General features: G+C 34.6%; 4 protein-coding genes across 5 annotated transcripts; 1 reads left to right on the top strand and 3 right to left on the bottom strand.

Annotated features, from left to right (window-relative positions):
* Positions 1–833: 833 nt before the first annotated feature.
* LOC112460674 lies at positions 834–9,025 on the bottom strand. The gene is made up of 14 exons (XM_025025473.1): positions 8,938–9,025; positions 8,044–8,131; positions 7,279–7,543; positions 6,193–6,337; positions 5,363–5,562; positions 5,135–5,241; positions 4,639–4,860; positions 4,162–4,371; positions 3,708–4,010; positions 3,092–3,190; positions 2,470–2,852; positions 1,552–1,666; positions 1,278–1,442; positions 834–1,154 (listed from the first exon to the last, which is right to left on the bottom strand). The coding sequence occupies exons 2-14, from the start codon at positions 8,116–8,118 to the stop codon at positions 957–959; spliced, it is 2,487 nt and encodes an 828-aa protein (XP_024881241.1). The 5' UTR covers positions 8,119–8,131; positions 8,938–9,025; the 3' UTR covers positions 834–956.
* On the bottom strand, positions 8,756–10,049 carry LOC112460685 (frataxin homolog, mitochondrial). The gene is made up of 3 exons (XM_025025484.1): positions 9,708–10,049; positions 9,483–9,603; positions 8,756–9,395 (listed from the first exon to the last, which is right to left on the bottom strand). The coding sequence occupies exons 1-3, from the start codon at positions 9,929–9,931 to the stop codon at positions 9,135–9,137; spliced, it is 606 nt and encodes a 201-aa protein (XP_024881252.1). The 5' UTR covers positions 9,932–10,049; the 3' UTR covers positions 8,756–9,134.
* A 1,051-nt stretch (positions 10,050–11,100) lies between these two features.
* LOC112460704 (beta-1,3-glucan-binding protein-like) lies at positions 11,101–18,077 on the top strand. 2 transcript variants are annotated; one of them, XM_025025523.1, is made up of 9 exons: positions 11,101–11,463; positions 12,340–12,567; positions 12,658–12,815; positions 13,001–13,143; positions 13,220–13,383; positions 14,365–14,738; positions 14,953–15,054; positions 16,779–16,872; positions 17,437–18,077. In XM_025025523.1, the coding sequence occupies exons 1-9, from the start codon at positions 11,316–11,318 to the stop codon at positions 17,844–17,846; spliced, it is 1,821 nt and encodes a 606-aa protein (XP_024881291.1). In that variant the 5' UTR covers positions 11,101–11,315; the 3' UTR covers positions 17,847–18,077. The 2 variants fall into 2 exon arrangements, with proteins under 2 accessions (XP_024881291.1, XP_024881282.1); XM_025025514.1 differs by lacking the exons at positions 16,779–16,872; positions 17,437–18,077 and adding an exon at positions 15,238–16,065 and having other exon boundaries at positions 11,111–11,463.
* Positions 18,078–18,143: 66 nt separating this feature from the next.
* Positions 18,144–19,337, bottom strand: LOC112460713 (28S ribosomal protein S10, mitochondrial). Its single transcript, XM_025025534.1, has 5 exons — positions 19,116–19,337; positions 18,841–19,038; positions 18,629–18,756; positions 18,350–18,551; positions 18,144–18,272 (listed from the first exon to the last, which is right to left on the bottom strand). Exons 1-5 carry the CDS (start codon positions 19,128–19,130, stop codon positions 18,222–18,224), a joined length of 594 nt encoding a protein of 197 aa, XP_024881302.1. The 5' UTR covers positions 19,131–19,337; the 3' UTR covers positions 18,144–18,221.
* Positions 19,338–19,921: the final 584 nt, after the last annotated feature.

The raw sequence follows: 19,921 nt of genomic DNA, 5'->3' as shown, positions 1-19,921 counted from the left end.
GCACTGAGAAAAAAAATTTGTCAATCCCAAGTAATATTTAGTCCGATACGTTCAACTAAACATTTTAGTTAGTTAACTAAACATTAGTTAAATTAATTAATTCTTGATTAAAGAAACGAAATAAATTGATGAAACAACTAATATTTAGTTAACTAACTAAAATGTTTAGTTGAACGTATTGAACTAAATATTTCTTGGGATTAACAATTTTTTTTCTCAGTGCGTGGATATAATCCGTGAATGCATCATTTACGGAGTGGAATTACTGACAACGCAATTGTGTTAGTTGTCTTAATAAAATAATAATAGTTAGACTTCAACGCAGTCAAAGTTTTGACGCTCCTGGTGAAAATCCTCTTCTAAAAAGGAGATGTGAAGTTTATTGTTGCCGCTTTTCCGCGATGCCGATTGGTTCTCTTGCTGCGCTTACTTCATTTGCAGCTGTCATTGTATATTTTGACAGTTGTGTATAATAGGGTTAATAGTGAAATGTTAAAGATAAATAGCGCGCGCGTAGCGCGCGTCTGTAGTGTCTAGTAATTTAAATAACGGAGAAAGAATGGGGAAAGAACGAGGAGACGTTATAATTCATGTCGCTAAAAGGATTTTCTTATCTCCCAAATAGATTAAAAAGCTCGTAAAAACGAAATTGAAAACTTTCAGTGCTGGGAGAGTAGTTCGCACGAACTTCTCCGCGAGAAGAAATTGGCGACCGTTTACTTTTAGATGCATTATGTAAAATGCGTAAAACGCAGACTACTGCAAGATATTTTATTTTCAAAAGCTATAAACGCCAGAAAAACATCTCGTAGGAAGAAACGTCTCTCTTTATATTTCAAGGATCCGTCATTTTATTGGGCAAACGTGTACATTTGATTACAGAATTAAAATTCAAGCATATTGAGAATAAATTACAGTAGAGATATTACTTAACACCACACGTGTAAAGTAACAACTTATTTAAAACGTGCTGATCTGACAAACGAGCAAATCCTTTTGATAGATTGCGCCACTTCTTTATCTTCATGGCTCAGATCCCCGACGTTCTTGAGTTCCGGTCTTAGGAGAACTTGAGTTCGTACACGCTCCAAAGGAATCGACAGAGGCATCGTTAATATCCTCGACCAGTTCGTTGCCTCGTAATTAGCCATAAACTGAAACACACACGATTTATTCGCAACGCGCGTATGCTGATTACAGGCACGACAATTTCGTAAGTTTGTGTGTGTACCGAAGATCTGTATTTACCACTAAGGCGCATAACTTTGATTACTAACTTGATCAAAGCACGTGTCCTCGATGTGAAACATTATATGTGTGAGAGGTTTCACGATGGGCGAGATTTCCGGCAGATTAATCAAATCTACCTCCCTGCTTTCCTCGCCGCGACGTAAATTATTTAATACCCAGTCGGACGCTCGAACTAAATACTCGTATGCAATCTGCGATGCACAAAGATTGTTCATACACAATTGTTCAGTTCGTCCACGCGTGTTTACCGCGTAATTATACTAATATACGAGCATTTCCAATGACAGTCGCTTTACTAACTTTTAAAGAACGTCGCCCGATATTCGTGAACAACAATTCGTCCGTGTAAGTTTCGATGACGCAAGCCATGTTCTGTAATTCGCCGTTTCTCGGATTCTGATCCTCTCGCCTGAGGCTGTAATTAATTTTCTCTTTCTTTTTTTCGTTTAGATGAAATAAAATTAAAAATATATAAAGTTTATCAATTGACATTAAATTAGAATAAATATAATCGAGTTATTGGAGCAATTACTTAGTTATTTATGCTTACATTATATCTTGCAAATTCCTAGAAATTTTATTAAATGTTAAGCTTGGGGAAACTAAAGCTTCATATAATATAATGCAGAGCTTATCTAAATATTTCTTGCAGACATAAGCTCGTGATAACGCTACAGAAATTATATGTGACACGATACAACTTTTATCTCGTATTTATTCCGAGCGCGAGTTTATAAATAAATAAACAAATAAATCAGGAATAATCCAACGCGCATTTAGTATTATAATACAATTTAAATTCAAGCTGCAAATATAATGCATAATAATACGTATTATTATATGTATACACATATTTTAGTACGGAACATGAGAGGTAACAATCTATTTTTTCCCGGCAAATCTGTCTTTTAACATTTTATAATATTTTTTAAAGTAAAAATAATAATTCTTCGCAACACGTTCTTAATGGTACAGCAAACAGACCTAGCACTTTGATCAACAAACTCTTCTTAAGAAGCTACAAATTTCATGCTTCGCTTATAGTATCTCCACAAGCGATAACGATGCAATTTATGTATATAACATTATAGAAGAAAATTAATTGTTTATAAAAATATCACTACTATTAATCTGCAACTATATGTGACACTAACTGATACTAACACTATTACTATTAGCCTGCAACTACCAAAGGTAATAAATTATGGAGAAACTCACCTGTCCTTTACAAGAAACAAGAAAGAATCTATCTGCGACGTATGTTTATTGTCCTCGTCGATGCTACAAATCGCTTCAGCGAGCGCCGTTGCGGCGGTAGATCTGTCATACGGATTAAAAGGGCTGAGTTCACAACACGTGTCCTCGGAACCCGGTGTACTGCGGCGCTCGTTTTTGCCCTTCGTGGACACGTCCAGGAGGGTGGAGTACAGGGCGGCGCACAGCACCTGGAGCAACACGTTGCCGCCGATCGGCCGACAGTGCGCGGGAATGTTGTCGTTTAACGCGAACGCGGCGCGTAAAACCGGAGTCGAGGCAGTCACGTACAACTCGGCAAAGCACCCGATCGCAAGGGACATGGCTTGATATATACTGGCACCTGTCTGAAGATAATTTTGCAAAATTTATCTAAACGCTGTAACTCACGTGATGTATCGGAATTTTATAATTTATTTTGCGGCTGTAACGACACACTGTAGTAACGTACGATCTTGATATTATTTGGAATTTTAGCGAACAAAAGAGTTAAACATTGTTGAAAAAAAAACATAAATCCTTCGAACACGTCGGAATATTATTCGAATATTATCATATTACATAAGTATTGTTGTATAATAATTACTTTCGCGGCATCTAAAAGTACTTCGGCCACCGGTTGCATCATGGTCTTCAGCGGCTTTATCAGCGCATTCAACCAAGGTGGCCGCGATTGATTCCAGACCTTTAAAATGATAAATGATAATAGAATTAGGTGTTACGCTCATATTAATATTATATGTAAAGTTTTTGCAAACTGCAGTAAAACGGAATATTTAAAAATTTGACAAAGGGTAGATAAGTATGGTATTATAAAATGATTTTTATGTTAAAAGAGAGCCTCTATATGGAGACTACTATTTTAAAAATTGTAAATGTTTTTTAAAAATTAATTATGTATATAAAAATGTATATAAGAAACTCGAGAAAGTTTTTATTTTTCATTTTTTATAAATAAATTTTTTAGAAATGTAGCTCACTCTTAAAATATTTCAATATTTGCAGTTCTTATATATTTTATCTTCTATATAATCTATATATATAATAACTTTTTTCTCTTTTTGTTCATTAAAATAAAAGTCTAAATTATCATCATATTAAACCCATCCATATATATATTACGCAAACTGTATTTTAATGAGAATTGATATAAATTTACGCGCAATGAACTTTTCAAATGACATTTCGTAAAACCACACGACCTGTTGTCTGTCCAAATAATTGGACCAATTCGGATCCTGCTTCAGCGCCGGTATAATTACGTGCTCCGGCTCGTTGACGGTTACCACCAATACGTGGAATAAGCTGTATAATGCCGGAGTCGAAGTTATTTTTAGCGTTTTGTCACACGCCGACTCGCTGCATAGAAAACCGCTGCAACTTCTTTCGTCACTCTTCGATCTGTTAGCTGCGTCATTGTCGTCCATGCACATGACGCCCACGTTTTGACGTATTAAGGTCTTCAGCAACATCCTTGCCACAACGTAATTGCTCATCGATATCACCTGCGAGCAGGGAGATTCCTGTAAATCTAAAATTCTAAAGGCATGGTCTGTAATACAGGCTCTATATCTCGCTGCGTACACTTGGCGCGAGAGACACTATACCGTGTCTCTTGATGAATAGCTTCGTTAGTGGGATCGTGTCAATAATCACCTTCATTAACTGGGGCCAGTTAGGCTGAGGCTGATGTCTCAAAACATTCAACTCAAGAATGACAGCTTTATCTTCGGACAACGTTATAATATCAGCTGGAGAATCAATCGTACCTAATCCTAATAAATTTGGAGCGCATATCAACAGCCAAGGAGCAGGACCACGCCGGGGCCGCAATATTGCCAGATTTTCCAATCCATGTCGGAAGATCTGAATAACAATCACTCGTTCTTATAAACATAAACATACTTTCCGTGTCACGTTTAAATATACAAATCGAATTTTATTAAGTTCCAATGAATAAACCCGTTTTTATCTCTTCATACACAATTTTATACAATCTTAGTGTTCTTGTATCTTAATTTTACACAATCAGTACACGTTAATTTAATTATAAATGTATTCAATTAACTTATTAAAAATAAAAAAATAGCGTATTTTTCTTTATAGGTCTAAGTATCCGACACTCGGAAGTACCTGGTACAATTCCTTGAGGGGAGTGCCTCTAAGTAGCAAGCAGATTAACAGCTCGTTACATTTTGCGTGTATATCTCTTATTGCTGTCGGCAAGTTGCTCGGGCGTGCACCAATCATCCCGTCGCTACCGACACACGCGCCTAAAGCGAGGTAGCCCGTGCAGCAGAGCACATTAAAGGCGTCCGACCAAAATTGTTCGGATCGTACCAGTGTCGGTCGTCCCTGTCACAATTTCATATTTTTGTCTTTAATTTCTGTCCCAATTATTCACGCAGAGGTAAAACATCGCGCTTCAATAAATCGCAGATGAATGCGTAATGTATGCAAAAACGTGCAAAAGAACAAAAACGTATAGAAAAACTGATTTCACATTCGTCGGATCGGAATGTAAAATCCGCGTTTGCGACTCGCGGCAACGATAAAACATTCGATGCAGATAAAAAAACGCGAAATAAATTAGAAGATTAGTCGCGAGAGATATCTCTCCTGGCCTTACGTGAATGAATCGCGTAGTTATGATAGACAGGGACTCATTTAGCATCTCTGAAAATACGCGCTGTGCCATCTTAGGCGAGACCGTGTTCCATAAATCCGCCTTAGTACCTGGAAATATTAACATATCGTTTTTGCGAGACGTTGCATCGCGCGTAGCGTCATAAATCTACCTCCACGAAATATTAGTCTGCAGAAATCGAGAAAAATGAGCCGAGCGTTAGTTCTTTACCTTGCATGTACAACCACCACATCTGTATGACATAGGAGCATCGCTCCCTTTCGAAGAATGGTTTGTCGCTGTGCCAGCTGAGAGAGTCCGCCTCATTAAGAATATATAAGGAAATTAATCGACAGTGTAGATCGAGCAGTCTCTCCGCCACAGCTTCGGCCATTTCGTGGAATGCTTTGTGAGATTGATTAATCTTTTCGCTATTTAGAAGAGAAAACGATGATAGAGGTCGAACATGCGTGTATATAAAGTACAATAAGTTACTCGATCTTAAATACAAGAAGGACTAATAAAAAATGATAGAAAGTAATAAATTGAAAAATAATAAATTAAATTTAGGTCCACGTCAAATTTTAAGCACAACAAGATTATAAAAGAGAAAGTGTGATATCCCACAAATTTTTAGACTAACAACACTTACAATTATAAATAAAAAATACACATTAATTCTAAGTATAAACCAAAGAATTAAATTAAATGTTTTTTATTTTATTGTTTTTTGTAATACTATAACTTTCGGATGAAATAAATATTTTCAGTTATGTATTGCTGTACATATATTCATTTATAGTATCATAAAATCAATATTTTAATTTTTATATGCGAGATTTATATGCGAGATATTTATACATATTTATAAAACTTGCCGGACGATACAGAAACATCATATTGTTAATTGTTTTATGTTACAGTGATTGGAGTGTAAATTATTTAAAATCTATTTTATGTAGATATTTTCTGTCCTTGGGAAAGAAAAGTTTTAACTTGTATAAGGATGAGAGACTACAAAATGAGAGACGACGAATATATATAGTTTCTGTGTAAAGCACCTTGATTGAGAAGAAATTATTCCTTTTGCGTGCTGATTGTAACACCACAAACAGTTACGTATCAATGCCGCCGCGCCCAAAGTGGCAGTGAGCACGGTGAGATCGGCGTGATCCAAAGATTCCTGGATTAACATGTGTAGATGTTCTAAAAGATAGAAGTTTCAGGATGTTATCCCATTTCTCTTCGAATATTTTTAAATTTGTGAGTTTAAATCGTGCCACTATAAAAAATTATTTAAAATGCAAACACAACTTCCTTGCAGAGGTGAACATATAAAGCAGACTTAAAAAAGCAGAGGTCAGTAACGAATTATTTAATTAACTTGGAATTTTTTCCGCAAAAATTTAATCCAACGTCGAATTGTGGAGTAATTCAACACTGATTTCGGAGGTCTTTTAGAAAATTAAACCTCCAGAATAAAACGTCACATTCTTCGTATAATTTACATTTTACAATTTTTAAAAATAATTCTTTTTGCTAGTTTAATTATTAAAATATTAGTATAATACAAATATTAAAAATTTTAAATATCAAGTTTTTCCTAAAAGAATATAGTTTAATGTTTGCAAGGATGTATTCTTAATTTAATACTTTCTATAGACCAATTCTACCTATCAATGTACTCATTTTATGTATCGTATAATACGAAAAGTACTTAAAGAATTAGATTATCATATATATATACATATTAACGTAAGCCACTAGTAATTACAAGAATATAATATTTACTTATAATTAAATTTTAATGCAGTTTTTTTTACAGTTTTCTGACCGAGATTTTTTCTCTCCCGTGCATCTGCCTGACTTCTTCGCGCACTTGCCTACTTTAGTCATTAATTAATTGAGTTGAATATATAAAGTACGCTTCGAATTAATTCAACTGTTGATAACAGAGCAAACGCACAAAAATCTACGCTTAATCAAATGTAATTAAAAGTAACTAAATAAGAAAAAATATCGAATTTATGATTAAATGCATCTTTTTCTTTATGAGCGACTTTTCTCAGTTTTTCTTTGCAACTACTATTTCGAATGTTATATGTCCAACATCCATTTTTACTTCTTATCATCGGGATGAAGTGTACCTAGCAGCTGCTCGGCGGTGTCGACAACGAGCAGGATGAAATCGGACGGCTGGATCCGTTTAATGACACCCTCTTCATCGTCGACGCTGGACGCGCTTCCGTCCCAGATGGAGCTCAAACCGGAAGTGCGCTTAAAAGCGGCCACGAAGTCCGCTTCCCACCACGTGACGATTTTAATCGCGGCGAACGAGGCGTGCCGCGGAAAATCAAGCCTCCCGCCGCTGATGCGTATGCAGAGGGGTTCCCTTAGAACGGTTTGCATCTCCTGCATCGAAAATCGCGACAGATATATGGGCGACGCGAGTATAAAATTCCACTTTCGAAAATAGCATCGCGCGCGACGTGACTCGATTTGACTAAAGTATCCCCGTGTTGAACTTGATACATTTCGATTTAAAACAAATTTCGCACGTCACTGTCGCGATACGTATAATGACAAATAATTGAATTATTCGATTTGCAGATGTATTTACGCGCCGCGAGTTTCTATTTTCGAAATTATGGTCGATAAATCAATCCTTCTTCGTAATTAAATCACGTCGTGCTACGCGGCAAACGGAATAATTTCGAAACGGCACGCTTCCGATACGTTACGCGGCCGCCCGGAAACCACGAATGTAATAATCTACGCGTTTTGTACTAAAAGCCCCGAAGGTATCAAACTATCGCGAAAATCGACGTGGCAAATTCTATTAAATTACTCACGGGGCTGTGCAACATAGAAATTGTATTAACGATAAATGATTTATACCAGATAATTTGTACCTGGTAATATTGCATATCCCGTTGCAACAAAATTCTTACGCGATCGACCAAATTCCCATCTTCCATAATCTCCATTTTTGCTCTCCGTCTGTCGAATAACACAAAAACAATTATGCTTGGACGATCTGATTTAATCGGCTCATTATGCATAATTGTGCATGTGCGCAAGCAAATCTACGTGCGTTAAACAAAACTGAAATCGAAAGCGATCTCTTGATGTGACATAGACTTGTCTCGATCATTTACGTTTTAAAACAACTCTTCAACAGATGCTGATCTCATCTTAGTAAAATTTCGATGAAACAATTACCCAACAATTCAACAAAAAAAAAAAAACTAAAGTTAGACAAATTAAAGTAAATAAGATCTGGCTCTCGAACTAGAGATAAGAAGAATTCGCTTAAAAAATACAATTCAAGATATCTATCTCAATAAACAGAGTGTCACTAAACACAAATCTCAAATTCAATGAACAATCTTAAGTTGAAACCAAGCACCATTAGTTGGAGTCACTCTCATAAAATATATAGCAATGCATGTATTTTAAGCTGCGTTTTATTAAAAAGATATTTACAATATTTAAAAAATGTATATAAAACTATCAATTTAATTGTGAATAATGTATCAGTTGTCTTAAAGAAGGCATTATAATGCATATAAAACTCTGTAATTCTTAAAGATTAAAAACTGCTATAAATAATATATATCAGCATGTCAATATATATTTTAACATATAAAAAACAGCATGCTTTCTTTAACTCACATTTTCACAATATCTCGTATATGTTGTAACATAAAGCATAATAATAATAATAAATAAATAATATGCAGGATATGCAGGTACCATTATAGTGCTAATATGCAATATTATGACTTGACATTAAAGTTACTCACATGAAGTTTAATGTAGTTGCTAATATAGCACTTATATATGCCAATTTCTTCTTTCAGCTTTTTATATTAGTTTTATGTACAATTTTTGTAAATCAGATCTTCAGTAACATCTAATAGTCATTGGATAATTATATCAAGTGAATTATAGATTCGAACAATCGTAATTAAACCTTTATTAATGTTATTTCTTAGAAGAACTATCTATCAGCTTGATTCTCTCTACCGCTAAAGGAACACTTGTCAAAGCACGCCTCACTTCTCACAATTGCTGGTATCTCATTATTAAGTAGCTCATGTAAGGTTTTGCCATCGTGCTTGTATATCCATTGGCCATTTACAAAATCGTAACGTTTCGGTCCAGATTTCGGAGAAGAGAGCCAAATTTGCTTGTTCGGCGTTTGACGGTTTATAACGTAAGTACCATGCGGCTCACCAAATTTCACGGTCAACACACCATCCTGCAGCAAAAATTTCAAAAGATATATCATCACAAACGTACAAAAATAAGAACTATGGATTTTTCAATTAATATATACACATCATACTCCGTAAGATACATCGGCATCTGACAAATGCACTGCTTCTTCAACCAATTCCTCAAAGCACTCGGTTAATGAGTCCAAAGTTTCATTACAAATCCTCTCGTATTGCACGGAGCTAAGTTCGCTAAAAATCACGCAAATAATACGTTTTTTCTTCACATTAATGACACGTGCAGATTGTTACACATTATTGATTTGACGCGTCACGAATAACGTAATGATACTCACGTCGTAATTTCAGTATCTGTACTGAGATTTTTTATAGACAATTGCAGTAACGTTCGTGGATCTCTCTTTGAAAAACGTGTTGTACCATGGGTGACATAACCTGCAACGTAACTGCCGGGGTTGCTCGGTTGGAAAACGGCTCGTTTCTTGACCGAAATTCTACGGAGGAATAAACAGCGAGACAGCCTTGAGATTACGTCTGATCTCGTCACGACGGTTATCATGATAAATAGCTTCTCGTAGCAGTTTTATCGATTAAACAAGTTCTCCGGTTAGTACAGCGATACTCCTTGATAGTCTTGATACTCCTTTTGACGTATGTTTACACCGCTGCGTCGGTATCGTCACGTGCGAGACATTGCGAGATAACTTTGTAGCTAAGTATATACTTTCAACACTTGAAATGAAATAGATATATGTATAATTGGATGTTAAAGAGAGAGGAAAGATGAAAAATACAAAAGATTCAGTTGCAAAAGATAAAACCGTTATCAATTGTGGCAAATTGGAATAAATGACGACAACAAAGATTTATTCTTTATAGCTGAACTTTTGTACTCAATTCAGCTTCTCTCTTTTTTAAATTATATATATACTTATATATATTATTTAATCATATGTTTAATTATATACTGTAATTATATCTTTGATCTATCTTTTCAGGTAGTCTTAAAACCTTTGAAATGCCGTTGGAATGTCTTTGAGAAATGAGTGTTGTCTAGAAACACGTGACATTGACGAGCAGAATACATCCCCCAAATATACACAAATATATATGATAATTTCGAGTAAACTGAAAGTAATGTATACGTTTACAATATGTGTAACTTGAAAACCCTGATAAGTTAAACTTTAAATTGTATCTATTTCTTTTACTTTTTATTTATGCAGTATATATTTATTTATTTTTATAGTTTTTTTCGTTTTCAAAATTCCCCCAAAAATTTATAGTTATATAACAGTGCCAGTGCTCTGGAAAGTTATTGCTATTTTATCTTCCATAAATTATTTTGATCAATATATTTTATATTAAATTAACATTAATTGCATTTTTATTAAGTTTTTATTATTTTCTACTGATAGAGCCTATTATTTTGTCAAATTCGCTTTTAATACAATTAATTATCTATACCATGGCAATCATTAAACAAATTAGGTAATATTTAAACCTATTTATGAAAAAAGTGATCATTTCTTAAAATAATTATATTATATGTAATTTCTATTATCATATAAATATATTTGTATAAAATATATTGCTTTCACATATTGTTTTTTTTTTTTGCAATTGCCAATCAATATCTGGAAAACTGGGTAACGATTGGATGTATCTTCGTTTCGGGTATTTTGGATGATTCAGCACCGATGGTCCGCTGTGTCCGACAAGGGAATCCCAAAGACAACGATGAGGCGCAATCTGAATGACCATGACGTACAAGGAAAGCGTAAAGGAAGGGGCAAGGAAAGTGATGTGGAGGAAATATTAGTAGATCATCGAAAGCGCGATACATATATGCATGTATATGTCAGTCTTTTTTTTAAATACCATACGACCTCGGTGCTCGATAAATATTGCGTCTGTAACGTCAAGAATCGGTAATCGCGAACATGCTCTCCCGCGGAGTCGACCGTGCGATAGTCCGACTAATATTCGCACTAACAGGCATACTCGTCGTGAGACCGGTGTTTCCCTATGTGCTGCCAGATCCGACTTTCGAAGTGTTAAAGCCGCAAGGTCTTCGCGTCTCTATACCAGGTAAGGTTTAACATCGTGATTTACAGTGCCCTTCTTTTTAGAAAGGATTGTAACAGTCCCAAAGTTTTTTCTTATAAAGATTGAAGTCTAAAAAAAAAAATAAAAAAATTACCGTAAAAAGATGATCTTTTAAGCTACGCAACATTTAAAAAATGCCTGATTGAATTCTGTTACAGAAATGATAATTACTGTTGCATAATACATTTTTAATATTATATTATGAAAAGAATCTCATACATATAATTATTATCATATTTCTTACATTCATAGATAGATAAAAATATACGAAAAAAAAGAATTTCAAAAATTCTGCAAAATGTCTACATGCTGATCATTATATACCGCATGTTGCCAAAAGCAAAGATCGAAATATAATCTAGTCAAGTAATTCGTTTCTGCAATAACTACTTTTGGGATTACCTGAAACATAAACAAAAGATTAAAGAATATTCCGATACTTACGACTTTTCTTGGAACACTGTCTCATTAACGCTAAACATGTTTTTACCATGCTTTTATCATTGCAGAAAGATTAATGATTATGTGACCTTAATGATTGTGTCCAGAGAAAAATTTAAATCACAAGAAATTTTAAGCTCTTTCAACATGTGCCTCGTAATATTTTAAGTTTTAATATAATTAAATTTCTAAGAAAACAAATAATAACATAGGTTATTGATATAAATATAATACAATAATAACATGAATAATACAAATTATATATACATTATATTGTCTAAAAAATTAAAAACACTTAAAAAATAAAAATAAAAATAAAAATTTGACGTATGGTAAATATAATATATCCTAAATAATGAGATTAAAATAATAGAAAAGAAGAAATAGTTTCATATTTAACGATGATGCGATTAACAGATGCACCGGGTTTAAGAATATTTGGATTCCACGCCAACATCAATAAAGCAATTCGCACTAATGAATACGGTCAGATTGCCGGTGACGTCTATTTAGCAACAGACGGCCGCTGGACTTTCGAGGATCCGGACGTGACTATAAGAAATGGAGATGTACTTCGTTACTGGATTTATGCACAAGCGGATGGGGCTAGTTACAGGAAGAACGACCAAAGATGGACATATTCCCGTAAGATTATTTGCATAAACATGCAATTTTTTTCTGATTTATCGATAAAAAATAACGGCGTATTAAAATATATATAATACTTCAAATTAGCAACAGCGATGGAAAATCAAGCAGTTGACAGTCAAGAAACTACACAGAATTCTTCAAGATACGAAACTCCGGCCGAAGGCCGATTATTGCTCGAGGACAATTTCGATTCTTTTAACGAGTCACTTTGGAAACGCGAGATAAAGATGCCATTAGATCCGGTGGGTATATTCTGAGTCTATTATACATTGCAGAATTATTAAAAATACAATAATAATCCCTCTAAATTTATGTAATAAAATATCTATGTCCATATGAATACATATATGTCATGTGCGTAATAGAACATAAACATTCATTATACATTTCGTTTTTCATTCAACAAAGTTGATTGTTTCCAAATTAGGACTACGAATTCTGCGTATATCACAATCAGAATCACGAACAACTCGTGCAAGTTCGAAATGGTCAATTATCCATAAAGCCAATTATACTGGAAGATTATTACGGCGAGAACGCAACCGCGTTCGGAAGATTGCAGCTTAATGGGTATAACATAAATATAAATATATAAATAAATAAAATTTCTACATTTTCTTTTACTAATTATAATCTATCTTTATAGATGTACCAGTATGGTTGACTTCGAATGTACGCGGCAGGCATTAGCCTACAACATTCTGCCACCCGTCATATCCGCGCGTTTTACCACGAAAGAACGTTTCACCCTGCGATATGGAAAGATTGAAATACGCGCCAAGTTTCCCCAGGGCGATTGGCTGTATCCGGGTAATTAGATGCAATTTTTTTTATTACAAATAACACATATAGGGTGCGATTCACTTGGTACTCCAAACGCTCTTGGAAACATTTCATCTTTGTTGTTTATGAAATGTTAAACAAGGACAAAATGATGCTCTGAAGCGTTTAAACAGCGTCTACTATAGATCGCACCCATAATCATTAATCTAAACCGTTATTATGCAATAAAATCCATTGGATGTATAGTACCGTATAAATTAATCCGAATAAGACACAATACATAAGGAAATTTACATACCCTTTGTTCGCAAATAACTGCAAGATACTTGCCATAATAATGTCTTATTAATTGTACTAAATATATAAGTTAGTAACTATTTTTAATTACTAACATGTTATTGCAGCACATCTTTTCCATTTGATTGCAAATTGTTTTATTTTGTGTCTTGTTTGGATTAATTTACACGATATTATATGCAGAATTAATGCCAAAATATTTTCATTATTTTCGCCAATTTCTTATTTTTTTTACGGACTAGTTTTCTCTAACATAATTTTTCTAACAATATTAAATATTATTTAGACTTGATTTATTGCGAGAAATTTTGAATGGTTATTGACTTGTCACGGTCTATAATACTTTTCTTTAAAAAGATGTAGGCCGGTAAAAATTATCAAAAAATTCTCAAGGAAATATAGCCATACTTGCATGCAATGAATATTAATAGTATACTTAATCGTATACTTACACGCTGCTAAAAATATCCCGTTTTTTATTTAAATATTTAGTAGAAACAAATTATGTAAAACAGAAATTGAAAATGTATGTTGTCCTAATAAAAAGAGGTCAACCGCTCATTAAAAACTAAGATATGTAAGAAGGTCAATGGCCAAATTACAAGCACAAAATAAGGATGTTAGTTTAAAATAAAATCTAGTTTATTAATAACGGTATATTAAAAACAGTTGAATGTCCTTCTTATATATTGTCCCATATAATTTTATCAGAAATGTGGCTTGAGCCACGGTATTCTACCTACGGTGCGAACTATGCTAGTGGCCGCGTTCTTCTGGGTTTAACGCGCGGCAATGAGAACCTGGTGAATGCCACAGACGTTTCGAAGATCTATGACGCTAGAAGATTGGATTTCGGCGTGAGAATAGGTGCATCCCCTAACGAGATCCGGGAAATACTCGTTACGAAAGTAAGCGAGTTCGGGCCACGATGGACGCAGGATTTCCACGTGTACACGACCATCTGGACTAGCAATGGTTTCACGTTTTTATTGGACAATGAGGAAGTTGGGCGAATAAGCCCTGATGAAGAGGGATGGCTAAATGGTCTTCACACAGACAGAAAAGCTGCCCCGTTCGATCAAGAGGTAACATTACAGTGTTCTATTTCTGTTATTACTATAAAATGGTATTTATGTAATTCCTTACAGCAAGCAAACGTTGTTTTACTCTTTCACAATTCTACCAAAATACTTTATTTATGTCGCGCATTTGTTTACCTTATATAATACAAATTAGTTAATTAGTTAATTTCTTGTATATATCATTTCTTGAAAATAGTTATAAAATTTTTTGTAATAGTTCTTTGTTACACTTGGTGTTGGTGTGGGTGGAATACGTGTATTTCCGGATAATACGCTCAGTTCTGGAATACAAAAACCATGGCGAAATGTGAACGTTAAGGTATGGACACACACTTTAATATTATTTAATTTAATTTAACATTTCTTTTAATATTATTTAATTTAATTCATATTATTATCTAATATTATTTAATTTTTTTGAATCAATTGTCTGATAAATAATTCAACATATTTTGGTGCTTTATAGTTTTCGTTCTTAAAATGAACCTGTTCTTGATTGTAGGCAATGCTAAAATTCTGGAATTCTCGGAACAAATGGCTCCCAAGCTGGAGACGAAACAATGGCGATAATACTGCTTTTGTAATAGATTATGTCAAAGTGTGGACTCTTTGAATGAACGGCATACATTCACTTCACTTTTTATCAAGTCCATTTTCTTTTTTATCATTTGTATTATTTGTAGTAATAGATCGATTCTTTTTCGCGTGACAATTACGTCGCACACATATGCATTTAACATGTTGCTGTGAACATGAAGAAATAAGTCGTCAACAAAAATCAGTAAATCGGTTAACTTCTGATTCAATAATGATACAAGATTACAACGTTGCCCGCAATGTTATTGCACTTGGAATCTCCACGAAGACGCATAAAGTCCTTTTTACCCGCGTAACGCAATTAGAATCCTGTAATTGGACCGCTTCTGTTTCTATAAAAGGGTGAACGATGCTCCCGCGAAATCGGAAAGAAATTCAGGGTCGCCCGGAGCTGGTTTTACCTTTAATGATGCTTCCATTAGCTGCTCGGACGATCACCCTGTGATAATACTCCTGCCGATCATTACATGAACATAAAAATTTCTTGAACCAGCGCGAAGTTTACCAAGGGCAAACATTTTTTATAGAAAAGGCAACAAGTGGTACCATTAATCGCATTCGCTTTACCTAAATTTTTTTGTATGCGTCACTTTTGTACGCTCTACGCTTTTCTTTTTCCTAATGTGATAGCTCATTTCTCTATTCTCATATTTTCTGCGTTGTAATAAAATAGATATAAGATTGTATAATAAAAGAAATAATCGCCTCAGGTGTTTATTATATTCCAAAGAAATATTGCATCATTACATAGAATGCGGCATAGCTCGTAGCTAAAAATACCGTGTCAGATTTTGATACATTATGGCAAGTGTGTGATGACTGTCAAGGCCATCCCCCAGACTAGACTTTACTCGGCAGTTTCGTTTTCTTTATGTTATGGAGCTTCAAAAGGTCGTAAAAAAAAAATGTTTCCATGATCGCATAGTAGAGATCTATACAACGTAGGAGGAAACTAGATAAAAAAAAAAGTAAACGATAAGTAAAGCACAATGCCGACTTTCGACCTGGCCCATCATTCAAACCGGTTTACCTCGGTTAACATTGGAAATAAGAAAAAAAGGTCATCGTGCGGTTTCTTCCGTCTGCTTCGTGGTATCGCGACTGATGCTCCGGCCGGATCCGATTAATTTAACGTCTACGGTGCGCACGTGTTGTTCTACCGTGGCATAAAATCTCAACAAAAGTCGAACGACCTCAGTTCGGCTTTGGCGCGTCTTGTCCGGTTTCGTTTTTGCGGCCTCTTCTACGCGGCGAAACTTTTTCATCGCGGACAGTCGATCGATAGCTCCCGCGGTAGCTACCACGATTTCCTCTCTCCCACGGTTGGCAGTCAATTCAAACTGTTCTAACTCGCGAGATAAAAGTTTGCTAAATGTGCGTTAACTTAGTACTTTATCTCAACTTAACTCAGTAAGTCAGTAGTCACTTGCAAAGACCTCGTGACAGATAATGACACTGGAAAAAGTGATTGTTATTTTAGTCGTCCTCGTTTCGGCCACTGACTCTCTGGCGGATTATCATCATCGCTCAAGGCGATCGAGTAAGTGATTTTATAACATAATTTTCATGACATGTTATATTATAATCTTGAGTCTACGAGATATAAATGATAACAATTACCTGCCCCCCTCCAGACTATATAAATTTTTAAATACATCCTAAATCAATAGAGTCAGAATAATCACGTATCAAAAATGCGAAAATCTAAAAGACATCTAAATTAAATCAATTCTGAAGGACATTTTATAAAGAACGAATGATCAAAATATATTTTGAATCCTCTTTACGACATCTTTCAGATATGTTGCTTAGCTAGTGTGTGTGCATGTGACATCGATTTATTACCTATTGTACGCAAGCTTCAACAAGAATACATACATATTTAGCAAAGATGTCATTGAAAATACATGTTTAAGCGTTTTAAATATAAATAGTTTCCATTATCTATTTTCCATCTCACAATGCACGCAGTTGAATAATTGAAAAACTTGATTGAGAACGTATATTGTCGATACGTGCCGTTAGTAAAATTAACTTTACATACAATTATGTAAGAATTAGATAATTAAGTATTATACACCTTTATATGAAAATTTTATTTCAGGTAACGAATATATACTGCATAGATGTACAGCTACTGCGGAATTGATTAGAAGGCACAGGAATGAGGAGGTCACTGCAGTCAGCTCACGTAAAGCCGAAGATTCGGCACAATCGCAAACGCAACAAAAAGGTTCTCCGATTGATGCTACTCAACCTGAGACTTCTAAGCAAATTTCGAGCAGTGTTTACCGACGTATGACTCATATGAGGAGACGCGGCAATGGGCATGCACGTCGAATCATAGGCAAACACTTGGTAGATACACCCCTCAAAACCGTGAACATCGACGTACCACAAGATAGACCATCGGCCTTCAAGAAGAAGAATCCGTTACCGGAACTTGCGCGCAATATGACAGGCAGAAAGATCGATTCGTCGCCGCATGTAATAATTATCAAGTCTGTCGCTTAACATTTTTCCAATGACATTCAATTTACTCTGCCGCAGATTCTGATTTTATTGCAAATTGGCATAATTGTGTAATGTACAATTATTTATAACACTGAAGAAACTATGCACATCATCTAAGCATATGTATGATTTTTTTAGAATAATTAGAATAATTTATCGATCTTGTCTTTCTATGAGTATCATTATCGAATATTACTTTTGATAACTGCGGCTTCTTAAAATAAGATCGTTTTTATCATATAATTAAATGTGCGACAGCTAAGATAAGTTTTATGTTAAATAAATAAACTTCAAACATATTTTCTTACAGTTTATATCGATAAATTATCTACAATATGAATTATAGGAATAATTATTCCTAGTTACACATTATAGCTACGTGTTACACATTTCAGCTATACTCACGGGCAACTTCTCCATTTCAATCTGCAAGCAAAAAAAAATCCCAGATAAAGCAGATGTAAAATGATTTTGAATTTTCCTTATATCGTGAGACCTCTGACCTTGGTCACTTTCATTGCCACTCCTTCTGGCAAATTTCTTTGTAGATATTCTAGAAAAGTATCTGCTGTCGACCCGGTCAATTTCATAAAGTCCAGATAGCGATAGTAAGTCCTGATTTCATACTGAACACGGTGCTTTTTATGAACATGCGCGGACTTCAGCACAGTCCACCGTTCGTGGATAGCTTTACGCGGCGCTATGCTATAAGCGTGAAAATACATCTTAACATATCACCCAATTAGCAGTGTTAACCAACGTTAAATGACTATAGAACTTACTTTCTACCTATGTTGATATTCAAATGACCTGCGGCCATCATCACAAATTCTCCATAGCTTTTTAATACCGCTGGATCATTTCCCCTAACTTCAACCTCAATTTTTTTATACAACTTGTCTGGCATGCCCTAAAAAAATGAGCAATCTATTTACATACGAACACATTTGAATAAATTAACAGAAAAACAGCAATAACTCTTCGCAGAATTTACCGTGTTTATCGAAAGTGAGGACTGTTCCCTCGTTGAATCCTGTTGCTGCTGCTGCTCGTTCTGTTCTTGCAGTTGTGTCGACATGGAAAATGTCACGGAGGGTATGTTGTTTCGTAGATATTTTCGCACGAGAACATTAGGATATCTTGATTCATGTTGCACGATACCAGCTGCAGCATTTCTGAGAAGAAGCGGTATCTAACAAAACGTGACACGGTTATACTTAACCTCAATCGCGACTTTCATTAACCTCGTGTTAGCTTTTATGAAGATACCTTGGACAGGAACATTTCCTCCGTGGTTATCGGCGAATGGAGCTCTAAATTGCGAGACGGTCTCCAGAAATTTTATGAATTTATTATTTTCGTATTCAACGTAAACATATCCATTCACCTGGATACGTTTAGCAGAACGGAATACACGAGTTGCCGCTTTCTATCAGCTGTAACTGAAACTAATTTGCTGGATCCAGCGGTTATAACCAATCACGTTCGCTTGCTGCTCAACAATTGCATATGCATAACTGTAGTTGTTCTGCCGAACACAGATGCATACACAACTCAATGTGCTGATACAACTGCAACTAGAATTGTACAACAATTGTGTAATATGTGTATGTAATATGTAATCGATCGTCACCGTGTAGATATAATGTTTATATTACAAGCAGCAATAAAATAAAATTCTATTTCCGCAAAAGGTTGCGAGATTGAGCAGAATCTGTTTAATGTCCAAATATCGCAATATTAAATTTATTTGATAGATGAAAAACTAATTGAAATTACAAGGAAAGCTTTTTAATACTTGTTTTAACAATTTTAATAATTAAACATTTACTAATCTAATTTGTTTAATCACAGAATAGCATGATTGATTATGTCGGGTTAAAGTGAAAAATATATACAGCTATATGTGCATACAAAACTAAACTCATTTATAAATTAAGAAGAGAAAAACATTTAATGTATTTACATATGTGTGTTTATATTCACAAAAATCTGAAGAAATAAGTTTTTTATATCTTCAAAGATTATGAAATGTTTAATTTAATACAAAACAGATACTATATGTATAGCACATT

Source organism: Temnothorax curvispinosus, unplaced genomic scaffold, assembly GCF_003070985.1.
Source record: "Temnothorax curvispinosus isolate PA1 unplaced genomic scaffold, ASM307098v1 QBEX01001170.1, whole genome shotgun sequence".
NCBI classification, from domain to species: Eukaryota; Metazoa; Arthropoda; class Insecta; order Hymenoptera; family Formicidae; genus Temnothorax; species Temnothorax curvispinosus.
The sequence above is the reverse complement of the archived record's forward strand: the minus strand, read 5'-3'. Positions and strand labels throughout refer to the sequence as shown.